Source organism: Tachyglossus aculeatus, chromosome 10, assembly GCF_015852505.1.
Source record: "Tachyglossus aculeatus isolate mTacAcu1 chromosome 10, mTacAcu1.pri, whole genome shotgun sequence".
Lineage (NCBI taxonomy): Eukaryota > Metazoa > Chordata > Mammalia > Monotremata > Tachyglossidae > Tachyglossus > Tachyglossus aculeatus.
The window spans coordinates 56,052,241-56,071,921 of NC_052075.1; the positions used below are offsets into that span (position 1 = coordinate 56,052,241).

The 19,681-nt window shown below is 51.3% G+C and overlaps 1 protein-coding gene across 2 annotated transcripts; it reads right to left on the bottom strand.

Annotated features, from left to right (window-relative positions):
* Window positions 1–1,018: 1,018 nt before the first annotated feature.
* On the bottom strand, window positions 1,019–12,215 carry LOC119932997 (keratin, type II cuticular Hb5-like). Of its 2 annotated transcripts, XM_038752149.1 has the most exons (10): window positions 11,981–12,215; window positions 11,745–11,929; window positions 9,186–9,394; window positions 8,261–8,321; window positions 7,343–7,438; window positions 6,204–6,368; window positions 5,427–5,552; window positions 3,019–3,239; window positions 2,228–2,259; window positions 1,019–1,833 (listed from the first exon to the last, which is right to left on the bottom strand). In XM_038752149.1, the coding sequence occupies exons 1-10, from the start codon at window positions 12,213–12,215 to the stop codon at window positions 1,505–1,507; spliced, it is 1,659 nt and encodes a 552-aa protein (XP_038608077.1). In that variant the 3' UTR covers window positions 1,019–1,504. The 2 variants fall into 2 exon arrangements, with proteins under 2 accessions (XP_038608077.1, XP_038608075.1); XM_038752147.1 differs by having other exon boundaries at window positions 11,745–12,215.
* Between the last annotated feature and the right edge of the window lie 7,466 nt (window positions 12,216–19,681).

The window sequence follows — 19,681 nt, forward strand, 5'->3', positions numbered from 1 at the left end:
GCCCAGAGAGACCTCCCCACTTCTCTGTCCACCATAATCTAGGAGCAGCCCCATCCCTGAGGCTGGGAGTCGACTCGGATAGGCCAGGAACACTGGGACCTGGGGGCCGTGAGAAGACCAGGCAGCGAGGTCCATAAAAATCAGGTAACATCTCAATGGATCCCCAGCCCCACCAGTGCTCTCCCCAACTTCAAAACTATCCTAAAATCACATCTCCTCTAAAAGGCCTTCCTTAACTAATTCCTCACTTCCCCTATGCAGCCCCCACACTCCATCGACTCTGCATTTTTATGGTATTTGTAAATTGCTTACTATGTGCTAGGCACTGTACTAAACACGGGGGTAGGTACAAGCTAATTAGGTTGGTCACAGCCTGTGTCCCACATTGGGCTCACAGTCTTAATCCCCATTTTACAGATGAGGTAACTGAGACCCAGAAAAGTGAAGTGACTTGCCTAAGATCAAACAGCAGACACAAGCCAGAACTGGGATTGGAAACTGTGTCTTTCTGACTCCCAGGAATGTGTTCTATCCCCTAAACTATGCTGCTTCTCTTCTCCCCACTAAGAACTCTCCAAGGATCTGGAGCTGATCCGGGCTCTACTCAGCCACCTTCCCAAGTCAAAACCTTATTGAAGGCACATCTCCTCCAAGAGGCCTTCTTTGACTAAGCCTTCCTTTACTCTTCTCCCTGCCCATTCTGCATCCCCTGACTTGCTCCTTTTATTCATTCCCGCTCCCAGCCCTACAGCACTTATGGACATATCTGTAACTTATTTATTTATTTATTTATTTATTTATTTATTTATTTATTTATTTATTTATTTATTTATATTAATGTCTGTCTTCCCCTCTAGATTGTAAGTTTGTCATGGATGGGGAATTTGTCTGTTTATTGTTCTATTGCACTTTCCCAAGCACTTAGTACTGTTCTCTGCACACAATAAGTGCTCAATAAATATGATTGACTGAATGACTGACAAGACACAGGTGCGTTGATGTTCATCAGCTTGGCAAGTTTATTGAAGAAAGACATACAACATATACACACACCCACATGCTCATAATCAGGTAGATAGGTCTGGCACAAGGTCTCCAGCCCCCCTCGCACTATCCCCGCTCCAACATCTGCCTTCCTGATCTCAGGGGGTCGCTGGAGGCATAAGGTATATCCCAGATCACGTGCCAGCCCCGGCTCAATCATAACACCCACAAAAACAACACAAAACCCTAGCAAGCAGAGTGCAATTCATGGCAACCAGACACCAGTGCAAACAGATATCAATGGGGAAAATGGTAGCCAGAGGAGGAGGAGGTGGGAGGTGAGGGAGAAGGGAAGAGGAGGGGATGGGATGGGGGGAATGAGGAAAGGGAAGGGGAGAAGGAAAAGAGGGGATGAGAAGGGAAAAGAAGGGAGAGATTTGGAGATGTTCCCATCCTTATGGTCCCACCATGCGGCTCTGGGCCTAGTTCTCTCCATCTGGTTCCTGAGGCTTCTCCGCAACTAGAACTGGGCCCGATGCGAGGAGCAGGAGACAGAGATGAACCGGCCACTGGAGCCCCGGCTGCTCCCGCTGCTGAAGCCCCCGGAGGGCATGGGGCACGGCAGGCAGGGGTCGACGGAGGCCCCGCAGGCCCCTCGGCTGGCGCCCATGGACACCCTGGCCTGGCCCAGGCTCAGCCCGCATCCGCTGCCGCTACTCCGGGCACTGGTGACCCGGCTCCCACTGCTGCTGGAGAAGCAGGCGCCACTGCGGGTGTAGGAGGAGGTGGTGGTGGTGGTGAAAGGCAACTCCGTCCCGCACACGACCCCACCGCGGGAGCTGCTCACAGCTGGAGAGGGAACAGGGCCCAAGCAGGTCGGACAGTGGACGCACTGGTAGAGGACAGAAGCCCCCGCCACCCACGGACTCCCTTTGCCATCCCACACTCACCCCCTGCCTGGAAGAACCTACAGGCCACCCTCCTCACCCCCAGCAGCTCCAACACTGACCCTCCCATCAGAAAGTCCTTCTCATCCATCCCTCTCCCGCCCCTGCAGATGGATCTTTCTGGATTCCCCTGCCAGACTGGGAGCCTTCAGGGGCTCAGGATAGACCTGGACCCTCCCTGATTTTTCTAGCGCTTCCCTGGATTATGTTGCCATTGAACCACCCCACTCTCGGTCTCCCCAGTAAACACCCTCAACTCGGTAATACAATAGAATGGAGAAATAAGAGATTCTTACATATGTTCACTGGACCAACGCCCTCACACAGCCTGGAGAGATGGAAAAGTACAGATCAGGTTAGATCAGGAAACTAAAAGTATTAACATTAATATGGATTTCCCCAAGACAGAACACCCTCTCTTGGAGGTCAATCGGTCCATGCCTCTGCCTCCAAGCCACAGAGAAGCAGCGTGGCTTAGTGGAAAGAGCACGGGCTTTGAAGTCAGAGGTCATGGGTTCAAATCCCGGCTCTGCCAAATGTCAGCTGTGTGACTCTGGGCAAGTCACTTAACTTCTCTGGGCCTCAGTTCCCTCATCTGTAAAATGGGGATTAAGACTGTGAGCCTCCCGTGGGACAACCTGATCACCTTGTCCCCAGCGCTTAGAACAGTGCTTTGCACATAGTAAGCACTTAATAAATGCCATTATTATTATTATTATTATCAGGCAGCCACATGCCTAGCCCAGGTCCAATGCATTCTGGAGTCCTCCGTCCTTCTGGGTGTCTAAGAAGCAGCGTGGCCTAGTGGATAGAGCCTGGGCCTGGGAGACAGAAGGACCTGGGTTCTAGTCCCAACTCCACTGATCTACTGTGTGATCTTGGGCAAGTCACTCCACTTCTTTGGGTCTCAGTCCCCTTATCTATAAAATGGGGATTAAGACTGCGAGCCCAATATGGGACATGGTCTGTGTTCAACCTGACTGGCTTGTATCTACTACGGTGCTTAGTACAGTGCCTGGCGCATAGTAAGCACTTAGCAAATACCATTAGGAAACCCTCTCTTGCCGAAATAGGAAAATGGGCTTACCTGCTCTCCTCTCCTTCCAGCAGCCTTCTGTAGGTAGCAATCTCGATGTCCAGGGCCAGTTTGACGTTCATCAGCTCCTGGTACTCGCGCAGCTGGCAGGCCATGTCCTGCTTGGCCTGCTGAAGTGCGGCCTCCAGGTCCATCAGCTTGGCCCGGGCGTCGCTGAGGGCCGCCTCACCCTGTTGCTCGGCCTCCGCCACCGCCTTCTCCAGCTTGCAGTGCTGCAGAAGGGAGAGAAGGCATTTGCTTTCAAAATCCACTCATTTTTCCTCCTTCGAATTCCCCAGTGCTGTATGTTTTCCCTCTCCCTGCAGTTTAGAAAAAAGCCAAGAGAGGAGGCTGCTGGGAGGCATTCCCAGGGTTTTCTGGGAGGCTGCTGGGAGGCATTCCCAGGGTTTTCTGGGAATTGGTGACTTTTTGTTGAGGCAGGATGTCGCTGTCAGGAATACTGAGCAATCCCACTGGGCACTGTGAGCCCGTTGTTGGGTGGGGACCGTCTCTATATGTTGCCAACCTGTAGTTACCAAGCGCTTAGTGTTAGGGAAGTGTTATAGAGAAGCAGCATGGCTCAGTGGAAAGAGCATGGGCTTTGGAGTCAGAAGCCATGGGTTCAAATCCCGACTCCGCCAATTTTCAGCTGTGTGACTTTGGGTAAGTCACTTAACTTCTCTGTGCCTCAGTTACCTCATCTGTAAAATGAGGATTAAGACTGTGAGCCCCACGTGGGACAACCTGATCACCTTGTAACCTCCCCAGCGCTTAGAACAGTGCTTTGCACATAGTAGGCACTTAATAAATGCCATTATTGTTATTATTATTATCCTGGGAAGGGAGTATTGAGACCTGAGCGATCTGGTTTGGACAACTCCTTAGCTTGGGTTCCACTGATAAGCCCCAGTATTTCATAGCTTTGGTGCTGTGTTGATGAGTTCCAAGCCAGCATCGAAGTTCCAGTGAGAACCAGAAGGCCTGGGTTCTAATCCCAGTTCTGCTACACTCCTGCTGTAAGACCTTGGGCTAGTCACCTAACCTCTCCAAGCTTCAGCTTCCTACTCTGTAAAATGGAAAGACGATCCTTGCTCTCTCTTCTTCTTAGACTGTGAGCTCCGTGTGGAACAAGAGCTGTATCAGACTTGATTCTTAGCACAGTGCTTAGCACAGTGCGTTTAGCACAGTGATTGGGCTCTACAAAATGATTAGAAAACACCACAGTTCTTATCATTTGCTCCAGAAGTTAGAAGAGGCTGGAAACATCAGCAAATTTGTGGGCAACTTGGGTTCAACCAATAAGACCAATTATATGGATAACTCAAACAAAATAGTGTCTTTTGACCCTGGACATTGGAACATCTCAGGCTTTGGAATCAACTTTCCCCAAAACTCTCCAGACCACTGAAGTGGAAGAATGTTTGTGACTGGAATACACCAGGGAACTAGATAATTAACCGAATAAATGGTCCCTGATCCTCACCCTCTTCATCAAGAGAGCCTCGTTGGTCCTTGCCCCAATGGGTGGGTGTGTTTCTTCAACAAGGTGGACATGAATCATGGTTCTGTTGACTCAGAACAGTGGAGCGTGATTATCCTGGATCCTTGGTCCCTTTCCTAGCCCCACCCTGGAGGAGCAGAGTTTTATTGGCTCCTAAAACATGAAGCATCGTGACGTGTTTCCCTCGGAGGTGTTTAGTCTTCTCATTGTCTTTTAGGCCACTTAACGGCCCCTAGCTACCAACCCCACGTCCTGTCCTTCCAAACAACTTGCTTACCACCCATCGCCATGCCATCCCCTCCACCTGGAATGCCCTCCCCGCTCCCCTTCACCACCTCAGCCCCCTCCCTTCTTTCTAAATGCTACTTCAAAAAAATCCACTTCCTTCAGGAAGCTGGCTCCGGTTGTCCTGGTAACCTTACAGTTCTTATTGCAGTTCTTTGAAAATGAGGTTCAATTTTTCTGTTTCTGGTACTTTGTACCCCTTTGAACATGGGTCTTTCCCATCAGGGTGGCAGCTCCTAGAGGGCAGAACCCGTGTTTCCTCTGGCCGGCTTTCCCCTGTACCCAATGTGTGTGTGTGTGTGTGTGTGTGTGTGTGTGTGTATGTGTGTGTCCTATGTGTCCCATCAGGCTGGCAGCCCCTTGAAGGTAAGACGTTTGTCTTCTCTTCTCTCTGCCCCTCTCCCAGCACTCAGCATAGGGGTGAGGGTGGGGTGCGTGTGTCCTGTCTCCCCCATAAGACTGGCAGGCCCTTGAGGGCAGAGTTGTGTCCCCTCCTCTCTCTGACAATCCCATGTGACCATCTCTGGACAGTTTGGAGATGCAGACACCCACTTACAGGCCAGTGTACCCCATCTGGTTCGCCTCCTCCCTGCCGTGTCCCCGCCCCCATCTCAGCCCCACCCTCCTACCGCACCTGGGCCTTGGCGTGCTCCACCTCGGCCCTCAGCCTCTGGATCTGTCGGTTCAACTCGTTGATATTGTTGCGGCTACTATGCAAACTGTCGCTATGCTTGCCGGCCGCGATCCGCATTTCCTCGTACTGCAGGGGGCAGAAGGGATTAAAGGTGATCCAGGGTTGGCAGGATGTAGGGTGCAGCCTGGAGTCGTGTCTACCCCAAACAATGGTTCACCTAATCTAAGCCCTCACTCGGGCTGCTGAGTAGGCCTTGGCCCTGTTCCCTCTCCCCTTCTGCTCTTCCCCAGGCTTAAAGATACCATATGCACCCTCAGCCTTCCTTCTCCCACTCCACCCAAAATTCAGAACCAGGGGCTCTGAGAGACCCAGCACCAGGGGATGTGAGACTAAAGGCCTGCTGCCTGATTTCCACGATTTCTTATGGGAGATCAGGGTTCATTGTCACAGATTTACACATCGCCCATTCTACACTGTGACTTAGCCAACCCAACTCATGTGCCCTGGGACTCCTGGATATTCCCCCCTCCTTCTTCCTCCTTCTATAAAGGTCTCTTCCACTGGACTGGACTACCTCCCCTTAGCAGACCAGGAAAGTTTTCAGGCTGTCCAACCTAAGGATAGAGCCTCCTGGAGTGGTGCTTTTTTTGACTGATAACATCCTTAAAGGGGTGGGGCTTGGAGCAGTGTGTTTCCTCCAATTCCTCCATCCCCCCACCCTCCAAACTGTCCATCAGCCCCATGCGTCTTCGTGTGTCAGTCAAATCTGCCCCTCACTTTCGACTGGTACCAGGACTCGGCTTCGGCCCGACTGCGCTGGGCGATCTCCTCGTACTGGGCCTTGACCTCGGCAATGATGCTGTCCAGATCCAGGTCGCGGCTGTTGTCCATCTTGATGATGACCGAGGTGTCAGAGATCTGGGACTGCAGCTGGCAAATCTCCTGTTGTGGGGAGGGCAGAGGACAAGAACAGGAGAGCAGTCATGTGCTCAGACCTAGCAATCAAGACTGTATACTGAGCGCCTTCTGTGGGCTTCCTTGAAGGACCCACTATCCTGGAGAGAAGCTGCCTCACCCCTTTGCCACCAGGACTCCCCTCAGCCCTTTCTCCTCTCGATAGACCATCCTGATGATTTTGCTTTTATTTTGCATAATTGTCTGAGTTGTGTACATGGTTTCACCATTCTTGATATGTCTACCTCCAGCCCCTTTTCCACACTTTTTACTCTTAGATTACGAGGAACAAAAATTGCATCTAATTCCCATTTATGTATTCTCTCCTAGTGCTTAGTACAGTGCTCTGTACAGAGTAAGCACTTAAAAATACTATTACTACTACTATTATAAGGCTCTACAAACAAAAAGGACTTAATAGCCACTATTATTACTACTGCTTCAGAGCACTAATAGTAATAATAATGATAGCATTTGTTAAGTGCTTACTATATGCCAAACACTATTAAGCACATGGGTAAATATGAGATGAGATTGGGCACAATCCCTGCCCACGCAGTCAAGGAGGGAGGCAGAATAGGTATTAAATCCACATTTTACACATGACGAAATGGAGGCACAGGGAAGTTAAGTGACTTGCCCAAGGTCACACAACAGGTAAGTGGAAGAAATGGGATTAGAACCCAGGACCTCTGGCTCCTAAGCCACTAGGCTACACTGCTTATGGAGCCATCACCACCGTGGAAATGCTACTCCAGGCTGTTCCCAGCCTAAGTGCTGTGTCTCCCCAGTTAGAGTGGAAGCTCTGCGAGGGCAGGGTACTTCTGTGCTGCTTACCAAGCTCTTAAATTACAGCACAGCCATGAATACCATCACTGATGCTTATAATGAGAGACCTTGGTTTGGGGGGCATGAATGAAAGTGGGGAGGCCGGGGTGGGGCTGAGTGAGGGAAGGGCTCACCTGTTCATAGAGAGTTCTCAGGAAGTGAATCTCCTGGATCAGGGCGTCCACGTTGGCCTTCAGGTCTGTCTTGTGCAGGAAAGCCGCATCCACATCCTAGGAGAGGAGGGAGGAGGAGAACATCCGTTGGTTCACAGACTCCTAGAGCTGGGAGGTGGGTCTTGGGAGATGAAATGATCCAGCCCCCTGTCTCTGAGCCAAAAGCCTTTAATGAGCGGTCTGCCCCGTGGCTAAAGTTATCCAGGGAATGGAGAATAGAGTGGTCAGTTCCTGACACTTGGAAGCCCTTCAGGGAGGACGAGGTGTCAGCATTCCCTCAGCCTTCCCCTGTTCTTATTAAATACCCCTAGTTCCTTGAACTTTCCTCCCCTCAGTTGCTTACTGTTCCTTGGTTGCTCCTTACTGAACTCGAGCATCTCCCTTTCTTTGGGTAGGAGGATTCCAGACAGGACTTCTTATCTCGCTGTGCTGCCTCTCTCCCTGACCTTGGAAAGTCCCATCACTGATTCAGAGGAACCTCAAGAGGTCAATTCGTCTAGCCTCCTGCCCCCAGACAATAATCAGGCCTTAATTCTGCACTTCAGGCTTTTCCAGTCCCCAGTTCCCTGGACAGCCCCTGGGTCCAGACAGTTCAGTGCCAGGGATATCCAGAGCTGGCAGTAGTTTGGGCAGCAGCTGTCAAGCAGGCAGCCTCCTGAGCCAATCACGATGCACAAACTAGGACACGATAGTACAACAGAGAAACCCTAACTGCATGGCCCCAACCTTATGGTTTCCTTCCAGGCTGGCGCACAGCCAAAAAAAAACTTCCCTCACATTCCCCTGCTCACAGTGTTTACTGGCTAATGAGACAGGGAGCATTGGGAGTGGTAGGGAATTTAATCCCCCGTTTTAAGGCCCAGAGATATCTGACATCACCTTCTTCAGTGCCACAAATTCATTCTCTGCCGCAGCCCGGAGCCCGATCTCTTCCTCGTATCTGGGGGAGAAGTGGGGTAGGAGAGAGAGAGAGAGAGAGAGAGAGAGAGAGAGAGAGAGAGAGAGAGAGAGAGAGAGAGAGAGAGAGAGAGAGAGAGAGAGAGAAAGGCAGAGAAACGGAAATAAAAGACAGAGTCAGAGAGACAGCGATAAAAAGACAGTCAAACGGAAACAAAGAGAAAGGGAGAAAGAAACAGGGACATATGGAGAAGCGGACAGTGGTATAATCAGAGAGAGGCATTCGAGAGGCAGGGAAAGGCAGAGAGCGACAGAGATAGAAAGACCGACCCAAGGAGAAAGAGATAGAAAGAGACGAAGACAGAAAGGGAGAAAGAGACAGGTGGAGAAACAGAGATAGAGACAAAAATCAGAGAGGCAGAGAGGCAGGGAGACAGAGAAAAAGATAGAAAAGGAGAGAGAAGCAGAGAGACATGGAGAAACAGAAAGACAGGCAAAATAGGAGAGAGACAGAGACAGAGAGGCAGAGATGGAGAAACGTTAAAGGAGTCTCCTGGAGGTTATACTGAGCCTCGAGGACAGCCAACTGCATCCTCACAAATTAAACAGATCATCAGGTCGGGAGACGGGGCCAAAGGGATCCTTCTCGTTCCCAGGACGCGGTGGCTAAGAGTCCCAGTGGACCGGGATGGGGCGACTAGGCGAAATCGCAGGCGGACCCGAGCTGAGGTCCCGAGGGCCGCTCCAGAGGAAATTCAGCACGTGGAGCCCTTTCTCCACCACCATGCCTTCCGACCGCGACCCCCATGGCGCAGCTCCAGCTCCCTCCCCTGGACCCCGACTCCCGACTCCCAGACCCCCCGGCCTCCCGAGCCCCGGCTCCTGGGACCCCCCCAGACCCTCTCACTTCTTCTTGAGTCCCTCCAGGACCCCCTGAATCTGGCAGTATTCGGCCTCCAGCCGGGCGCGGTCGCTCGTGGCGCTGTCCAGCTGCTGCCGCAGGGTGCGGATGTAGGCTTCGAAGAGAGGCTCAAGGTTGCTTTTGGTGCTCTTCTGCTGCTGCATGAAGCGCCATTTGGTCTCCAGCAGCTTGTTCTGCTGCTCCAGGAAACGCACCTGGTGGCAGTAACAATATTTATTAAGCGCTTAATGCGCACAGGGAGCGCTGGGGGAAAACACAAGGACACGGACATTAGACACGGACCCTGTCCCTCAAGGGGCTCACGATCTGTGAATAAACGCGGGAGAGTAACTCCTTCCCCCCCCACCCACAATCTTCAGCATCTGACCCAAAGATATAAAGTTCCCATCCAATGCTCTATTTTTTTCCAGACTTTCATTACAGAGTCTTATCAATTTCCTGTTAGACCGTCTTTTCCCTGTAAAAATAGGTGACTTTTTTAAAAAAGAAAAAAGATGGTTTCTAAAGAAATCATCCAAGCGTTTACACAACAACTTCTCTGAGAACCTCCCAGAATATTAGCCCCAGTTTACCAGCCCTGGTTAGACTCTCACCCCCGCTCTTCCCTTTCCAAGTGGAGAGGCAGAAAATGCAGCTAAATATCGTTATAGAAAACTCCTATATAACCTAAACCCATCATTTTTTAATGGCTTTGGAATGGAATTTGAGGACCTGTGTTCTAATCCTTGCTCTATCACTTGTCTGCCGTGTGATCTGGGGCATGCCACTTCACTTCTCTGTGCTTGTAAAATGGGGATTAAGATTGTGAGCCCCAGGAGAGGCAGGGATTGTGTCCAACCGGATTATCTTTTGTCTATCCCAGCGTTTAGTTCAATGTCTGGCTTATAGTAAGCATTTCACAAACACCATTAAAAATTTATGGGTTTGGGTTACGTAAGAGTTGGCTATAAGGATGCTTAGCTGCACTTTCTGCCTCTTCTCTTAGTACAGTGCCTGGCACCTAGTAAGTGCTTAACAATGCAAACTACAAAAGGGTCTATTCGTCCCTGAGTGGCCACTTTGGTTAATCTGGTTAATTTCTAGGCTGTTTTGGAGCCTAAGTGCGACCCCCAGAAGCCTCCTAAACATCTCTCTCTCTCTCTGCCCCTCTCTCTGTCTTTTTCTCTCTGTCACTTTATTTTTGTCTCTATTTCCGGTCCTATCTCTATCTCTGTCTCACTTTGTCTTGTGCATTTTACTCTGTCTCTTTATCTTTGTCTCTATATCTGTGCCTACCTGCCTCTTTCTCTTTGCCTTTCTTTTTCTCTCTGTCTCTATCTGTGTCCCAATTTCCGTGTCTTCCTCTTTTTCCCTGTCTCTTTCTTGTTTTCTCTATCTATTTCTCTATCCTTGTCTCTATTTCTATGCCTGTCTTTCTGTCTCTGCCTCCATTTTTGTCTACTCTTTCTCTGTCTCTCAATCGCTATCTTTGCCTCCCTGTCTCCCTAGCTGTTTGTTTCTTTTTCTTTGTCTCTTTAGAGCTATCTTTTCTTTGCTTCTTTCTCTCTTGCTCTTTCTTTCTCTCCTCCCGCTGCTCACTCCCCCCGCCCCGCTCCCAACAAGTATTCCCAAAATCAACGGATTAGACAAGTGTTCTAATCCCGGCTCTGCTATTTATCTGCTGTGTGACACTGGACAAGTATCACTTCTTTATGCCTTAGTTACCTCGTCTGTAAAATGGGGCTTAAGACTCTGAGCCCCACGTGGGAAAGGGACTGCGTCCAACCCAATTATCTCGTATCTACTCCAGAGTTTAGGACAGTGCCTGGCATATAGTAAGCGCTTAACAAATACCACAATTATTATTATTGTGTTGCAATGCACTCCAAACCCTGGGAATCTGCTGCTGAAGACCGCCCCCCTCTCCTCCTCCCAGCTTCTCTGAGGACATCCCGGCTACCCGATCACGGTGTATCTCAAAAACCACCATCCTCTGGAAGCGGTAATCCAAGAGGTGAAGAAACCCTGCTCTAACTGCCGACGAAAACGGCCTCCTTCGACATAACAAAGGAGCCGCGATGGAGAAAGCAGAACAGCTTCCGTAACGGAAACTGCTGACTGAGATGAAAGGGTGTGGAAAAGTCCCATCCCCTCCCTCCTTCCGCCCATTTTCAACCCATTTCGATCCACAGAGATGTGAAAATAATAGTAATAATGGTATTTGTTAAGTGCTTACTATATGCCGCACTGTTCTAAACGCTGGGGTAGATACAAGGTAATCAGGTTGTCCCCCGTGGGGCTCCCAGTCTTCATCCCCATTTTGCAGATGAGGGAACTGAGGCCCAGAGAAGTGAAGTGGCTTGCCCAAGGTCACACAGCAGACAAGTGGAGGAGTCGGGATTAGAACCCAAGTCCTCTGACTCCCAAGCCACTAAGCCACGCTGAAAACCCTCGGAACGAAACGTCCGGGTGGAGCAGATGCCAAGCGGGGCCCGGAGTCGCCAGGCAAACCTCTCAGCGTCCAAACCCAAAAGGGTCATCCTCCGCACCATCCCCCAGCCCCACCTTGTCGATGAAGGCGGCGAACTTGGTGTTGAGACACTTGATCTGCTCCTTCTCCTCTTGCTTCACGCGCTGGGCGCTGGCGTCGATCTCCAGGTTGAGCGGGGTCAGCAGGCTCTCGTTGACCGTTACTGTGGTGATGCAGGGCGGGCTGGGCCCGCACACGCCTCCGGAGCGGTAGCCGAAGGCTCCGGCCCTACCGACCACCCGGTAGCCCCCTCCGTAGCCTCCCCCGAAGCCTAACCCGCAGCGCCCAGGGCGGGAGCTGGCCACGGCCATGCGGGGCGAGCAGGCCCCGAGGGAGGCGACGCTGCGGCTACCGAAGCCCGCAAGCCCCCGCCGGCCAGAGCCGGTCCCGCTCCGGCAGGAGACGGTGCTGATGCGGTGGCAGCTGGAAGTCCGAGGAGCTAAAGCCGAGCGGGAGCTGAAACTCGATGTGCCGCAGCGGCCGGAGAGCAGAGAACGACAGGACATGATGTCTCTCAGAGTCGGAAAACGGAGCGGGTGCAGGGGAACCGGCGGCTGAGAGGCCTGTGGAACTCAGGAGCTCCGTTCTCCTTCTTTTATGAACGGGGAAGGCCTGAGGTTTGGCCCCATAAAAGCAGGGGGGAAACTATTCATTGGCATTTATGAGCTTGGGGTGGTAAACTGAAACCCTCCATGCCTTTAGTACCCTGAGTTAATCTGGGACACGCCTGTTGCCGCAAACCTAATGTCCCATAAATCTACACGCATTAGAGCCCCAATCCTCCCCGCAAATGACCATTAGAATGGCATCAACTTTATGTTCCCGTAAAACGCAAACAGGCCGTTCGCCACTGGAAGGTTAAGAGGCTAACAGGAGGGTGACGGCACCCCCGGCCCTCATTAATAATAGTAATAATAATAATAATAATAATGGTATTTGTAATGGGGAAGCAGCGTGGCTCAGTGGAAAGAGCCCGGGCTTTGGAGTCAGAAGTCGTGGGTTCGAATCCCGGCTCCGCCACTCGTCAGCTGTGTGACGTTGGGCAAGTCAGTTCTCTTCTCTGGGCCTCAGTTCCCTCATCTGTAAAATGGGGATGAAGACTGGGAGCCCCTCGTGGGACAACCTGATCACCTTGTACCTACCCCAGCGCTTAGAACAGTGCTTTGCACATAGTAAGCGCTTAACAAATACCAACATTATTATTATTATTATTTGTTAAGCTCTCACAATGTGCCAAGCAATTTTCTTAGCACTGGGGGGATACAAGGCGATCAGGTTGCCCCACGTGGGGCTCACAGTCTTAATCCCCATTTTACAGATGAGATCACTGAGGCACAGAGAAATGAAGTGACTTGCCCAAAGTCACACAGCTGACAAGTGGCGGATCGGGATTAGAACCCATGACCTCTGACTCCCAAACCCTGGCTCTTTCCACTAAGCCACGCTGCTTCTCTTGTTGCGTGGTACACCTCCGCTACCCCTGACCCCTACCTCCCATCTCCTGGAATGATGATTTGGCTGAGGGAGGATAATAATAATAATAATAATTTTAATAGTAATAATAATAATAATAGCGGTATTTGTTAAGGCTTACTATGTGTCAAGCACTTTTGTAAGTGCTGGGAGAGATACAAGGCTTTCAGGTTATCCCAGGTGGGGCTCACAGTCTTAGTCCCCATTTTGTAGATGAGGTAACTGAGGGACAGAAAAGTCAAGTGACTTGCCCAGGGTCGCAAACCTGACAAATGACGGATCCGGGATTAGAACCCACGACCTCTGACTCCCAAGCCCGTGCTCTTTCCACTAAGTCACGCTGATGATCTGTTCGACTGCCGGCCGGCCTTGAAACACGGATGGATCCTTTTGTTTGGAGTGTGGGAGAGGGCTCGGGCCATCCAGGCATCTCTTTTGTCCCCACGATCGGCAGAAAGAGACAGTGAGAGTGGGTGGAGACAGGAACAAGTCCCGGGGGTTCGGGATATATAGGCTGTATGCTTCTTGATGGTAGGGATAATAATAACAATAATAATAATCATAATGATTACTATGTGCCAAGCACTGTACTAAGAGCTGGGATTAAAGATCATCAGGCCTCACACGGGGCTCACAGTCCAAGAAACAAGGAGAACAGGTATTGTATCCCCATTTTCAGATGAGGGAACTGAGGCACAGATAATATAAGTGACTTGTCCAAGGGCACGGAACAGGCAAGTAACTCCCAGGCCTGTGATCTTTCTACTAGGCCATGCTGCTTCCCAGGCTGTGTCTGTCAATTGCACTGGATTCTCCTAAGTACCATAGTAAAATGCTGTTCAATAAATACCATTGATTGATTTATTGATTGGTAGCCAGTCAGAATAAGAAGGAAGCTCCAAAACCATCCGCTCACCAACCCCAGAGAATCCACTGCTTTGCCCAGCCACATTCACGCACATATGGGGCAGTTCTGGGTCACTTGGGGCTGGTCGTCTGCAGGGGAAGGAGTGGGGTGGTAGAAAGAAACAGGCGGGTTTAGGGTCTAATACCCATCAATGGGACGTTGGATTGAGGGACTGGATGATCTGGATACTTGACCGGTGTAGACAGAGCCTCCATGGGGTCGGGTGGGAGGGGAAGAGGAAGCAGGAAAAGAAAGACCGGGAGAAAGAGGGGTGAAGAGACAGGGGGATACCGGGTTCTGGGGCGGGGAGTGGGAGTTGGGGTCCCACTCGGGGCTTCGCCAATTTGGGACAGGGGCGGAGTGAGAGGGGGGCAGCCAGGACCCCATGGTCGGAAACCGGCTGGGGTGGGGGGAGGGAGAGGGTCTGACCGCAGTCGGTCTCTTGGTCCCTCCCATCCGGAGCGAGTCGAGTTTTGGAGGGAAGACAACGGGTGGGAAAGGGAAACAGAGGGGAGGGAGGGCAGAGGGAGACGAGGGAGCAGGGAGGGTGTGGGAGTTAGAGGGGGGAAGTCCCCGGAGAAGGCATCTCCCGCCGGGGAGCGTTTGTGTGGAGACACGGAGCCGGAGCCGGCGCCGACACGGCTTGACTCCCGGCTACTTGTCCCGGCTAGCCGGGAGAGAACGAGCCGGCGGGAATCAGACCGGGATGCCGGGGCCCATCCTGGATTTCTGGGCCTGGAAGGCCCCCGGCCAGATCATCTCAGCCCTTCTCGTCTTCCTTGGGTCTAACGCAAATCCCAGTTAATGCAATCTTATTCCCCACTCTCTCCTCAGGGTAGCTAGGGAGACAGTCCTTCATAGACATAAATCCTGGGCTCCCCTCACTTCCTCAACCTTCTCTTCTCCAATGTCAGCTTTACATCCCCTTGGGAGGTCTGGTGCCCCAGCTCTGGGAAGAAGGGCAGGGGGAGCGGAGACGAGGGAGAGCAGAAGGGGCCAGGGAGAGGGACTGAGGCCTAAACCCTCTCCTCCCTTCCTTCCGTGCAACCCAAGCAGAAAAACACCCACAAGGGGAATGTGTCCAGTTATCTGTCTCATCAGTTTAAAAATCATACCCTATTATCTGTCTCGTCAGCTTAAAGTGTCACCTCCTTGAGGGCAGGGGAGGGTCGGCCTAACTCCACCCTGCAGAGTGGGTCAGCATCTAGGATTCCAGGCTACTGGGTGGGGTTTCGGGAAAGAGGTTATGTCATAAGTGACATCACAAAGGGGAGAAGAAAAGGGTGGGGCCAGCTGATGTTTTCCTTCTGGAAAGGTGAGGATGGCCACAGGTAAATGGAAAAAATGCTTAAATAAACTCTGGGTAGGGTGACACTTCCCCTCTCAGGGTGGCAACTGGAGAGTTTCCAGTATTCTACCAGTTTCGACTATGGGAGGGAGAGTCAAGCAGAGGCAAACACCTCCCATTCCTAGCTTGGGCAGTGGCTAGTTAATGGAATGCAATGTGCTACAAGTCAAAACTCCCCTGTGCTGGGCAGCAGCGGCGTGGAAGAGAGTCAAGGGCAGAGACTGAAGTTTACAGCCTGGAAGGAGGCAAAATACTTCTGTATTTTACCAGAAAAACTCTGGATATGCTATCAGTGCGATTGCAGATGGAGGCAGGGCGTGCTGGGAGAAATGTGTCAGAGGTGTCGCTATGGGTTGGAGACAATTCGATGGAAAAAGACAAGACACTAAGGCTCTGAGCTGGGTCAAAACTCCCCTGTGCTGGGCAGCAGTGGTGTGAGAGAGAGTCGAGGGTAGAGACTCAAGTTTACAGCATGGAAGGAGGCAAAATACTTCCGTATTTTACCAAAAAACTCTGGATATGCTACCAGTGCGATTGCAGATGGAGGCAGGGCATTCTGGGAGAGATGTGTCAGAGGTGTCGCTATGGGTTGGAGATGATTCGATGGCAAAAGACAAGACACTAAGGCTCTGAGCTGGCCCCTCCATATCTTTCTGGTCTAACTTAAATCACTCCCATTGGAACTTAAAACCACTGGGAGTGAAAGGGGACTTCGGAATTGGAGTAATACTGAATTAGGGTTGGATTTGAAAAGGGTAGGACACCTGCTTCCTGGGTCTTGTTCACCTCCCACTGCAGAGGAGGGAGCTGGGAGGCCTAGTCTCTCTCCTTTCATTTTTGGGGTTCCCCATTTGCTATGCTTAGTTTCCTAGATGGGGCAGAGATGCAGAAAACTCCAGCGAGGGTCTTCCCAAGGGCCACAGTCAGTTGTAGAAAGGCGTATTCTTGTGTATCATTTACATCTCACTTGAACTGTTGGTTGAGTGCTGAGGGTAGAATCAGGGAGGGAGCCAAGGGCCCAAGAGAGGACAGGGTTAGGGTTAGAGGTACCATGGTAGGAGAGACTGTGAGATCACTGTGAGCAGAGAACATGTCTATTAAGTCTGTTGTACTCTCCCAAGAGCTAAGTATAGAGCTTTGCACACCTTAAACGATCAATAAATACCATTGATGATGATGATGATGATGATGATGATGATGACAGGAGAGGGTCATCATAAGAACATGGGAAGAAATGACTGACAGATGAGGCATAGTGTCACGTCTGACACTTTCCAAGGGGTCAGTCTTTTTCTCATTCAACGGTTAGTCAAACTCTATTTGACAGAGAGTGGATTATGATTATATGTGGTAAATTCTAACTTCGTAAGCAATCTGCCTTCTCTTCAACCTCTCTGGACTCCCTCCTCCTCCAATCCAGGCAAAGCCTAGGATTGCCTCCACTAATGCCCAGTTCCACCCAAGAAATTGTTCCAGTTTGGGTTTTCTGTTGCTTTTGTTAATATGAGCATGCCTCTTCCTGATGTGCAGATAATTAATGGTAACGATTTGGATTTGTTTTCCTTGATACCCATCCACCTTTTACTCCTGGACTCCTTCTCATATTCTCCAACTATTTGTGTTTGTGGAATAATGAGGACCTTCTCTCCCTAAGACCCTCCTTTCCTTCTATCTCTTAAACCGCAGGACCTTTCAAATAATGAAAAAGCAGCACCTCTCACAACCTCCTTCCATCTCCACCCCCCCGCCCCGCCCCCCATCCCCCCATTCCTGGGTCTCTTAATCCTCCCGTTAAGAACATTCTCCCTTAGGTCTAATTAAAATCCTTCCTGCTTTAACATAAATCCATTCTGCCTTGAAGGACCCAGTGGAAATGGAGGGGTCCTTCTCCCTTGAAGGATGACTCAGTCTTTCCCGCCCCGGCCCAACTCAGCTCTCAGCCTTGTCTTCTTCCAGTTTAATGATGGAAGCCCTTTGGCCATGCATCAGTGGAGTGAGTTTATTGCAGAGCACAGAGAAAAGATGAACCATGAGGTGACAGACATTGAAGATCCAGAAACAAACTGCCTGGATCTCCCTGCAGTGCCCAGGAGCTCCCTGAGACTTGTAGAGACCCAGCTGGGAAGGGAGAGGGGAAGAGGCCTTCAGGGACACCCCCTCCTCCCCAATTCTGCCCCACTTCTCTCCCCAGTCTTGGTATCAATAGCCTTCAGTTACCCTTCCTCTGGGCAAGGCCAAGATAATTGTGACACAGAGGCTCTGAGCCTGAGGAGCCAGATGGCACAAGATCGGACTACCCACCCCCCCACTTCATTTCCCAATACCTTGCACCTGGAGAGTGAGGGGGAACTTGAGAGGGAGAAAGGAAGGGGGCTTGATGACCTCCTAAGGGATGGCGGGGTGGGTGGCGGACACAAAAGGGTGGGGAATGGAGGCAAAGCCTGCGACCCCAAAGGGTCACTGTGGTAGTCAGACCCTGAGGAGAGAGGGGAGACTCATCTGATTCCAAGGAGGGGGGACAACAGGAAATAGGTGGAAACATCTGGGAAAAGCTAGGGAGAAGCTATGAGGAGGCGCTTGTGCCCTTAGAAATTCGGCCCCCGCCCTGGAGACAAGGCCTCTCATCATTTGTTTGGCCCCGAAGAGCAGGGGGAGACGAATTTCAACCCCGAGCCCCTCCCGCTCCCGCAGCTGAAGCTGCCCACGGGCGTGCAGGGGATATAGAGTTCTCCCGTGCCGACCACCAGATTCCCGCAGCCGCCACTCCCACGCACCACGCTAGAGGGCATGGGACAGAAGTCGGTCCTCATCACCGGGGTGCCCCCCGGGCACGGCTCGTACAGGATGCTGGCTCCCTTTGAACTGCTCACCGCTACCAAGGAGAAGTTGCCAAGTATGAGCTGGGGGCCCTGGGAACCCTTCTCCTAATCATCCCTCAAGGACTCCTCTCCACCTTGGAATTCTCCTCCTCTGAAATATTCTTCCCCTATCTTCCTCATTCCCTGCTGGGATCCCTACTTCCACCTGGAACTCCCCCCAGGACTCCCTCAGCCTACCCTCTACCCTTTGGAATCTCTCCCCTGTTTCCCCAGGGACCCTCTTCATCCTACTCCTTCCGGGATAATCCTCTCCCTACTTTACCCGGGCATCCTCCTCTCCTGGGACCCTTCTCCCTTGAGCACCTTCTTCTTCCTCCCCCACCCCTGGAATCCTCCTCTCTTTCCTCCCTAAGGACTCTCTCTTTCTTTTATAGTATTTGTTAAGTGCTTACTATGTGCCAGGCACTATACTAAACACTGGGGTAAATTCAAGCTAATCAGGTTGGACACAGCCCATGCCACACATGGGGCTCACAATCTTAACCCCCATTTTACAGGTGAGGTACCTGAGGCACAGAGAAGTGAAGTGATTTGCCCAAGGTCATACAGCAGACAAGTGGCAGAGCCAGAATTAGAACCCAAGTCCTTCTGACTCCCAGGCCCGTGTTCTATCCACTAGACAACACTGCTTCTCTTCTCCTCCCCTTCCTCCCCATCCTAGGGTCCTCCTTTCCCCAGGAATCTCCTCTCCCTGGACCCCCAGGATCCTCTTCTCTGGGACTCTTTTTCCATTAACCTCTCCTCAAACCAGGACCCTTCTCCCCTTCCTCCCCTTTTTCTCCTGGTTCCCTCCTGCTCCAAGCTCCCCAAACCCCACAGTGGGAGAAGGGGACACTTACAGATATTCACAGGGCCGACACCATCACAAAGCCTGGGGGGAAGAGGGAAAAGAGAAAAGGTGAGATGTGCCACTTTGAAAAAATTAGACAGAGGGCCCAATGTAAATAGGGCAGCTGGCCAGGCAGAATAGCTGAGCTATATTCAGCACAGTCAATTAATTAATGAATGGTATTTATTGAGTGTTTACTATGTGCAGAGCACTGTACTAAATGCTTGGAAGAGTATGATACATCAGAAGTAGCAGACATGCTCCCTACCCATAACGAACTTACAGTGTAGAGACAATAGTCTACACTATGTGTTATTCACTGTGCTGAACACTGGGATTGAGGCAGGATCATCCTATCAGACCCAGTATCCCTCCCCACACACAGGAGTCCCAGTCAAAGAGGAAGGCCGAGGGTGCAGGGGGGAGGGGCTGGGACCCTATCCCCATTTGACAGATGGTGATGGTGAGGCCTAGAGAGATTCAGTGACTCACCCAAGGTTGCAGAACAGCATGCCTACCGGAAAGAGCATGTGCCT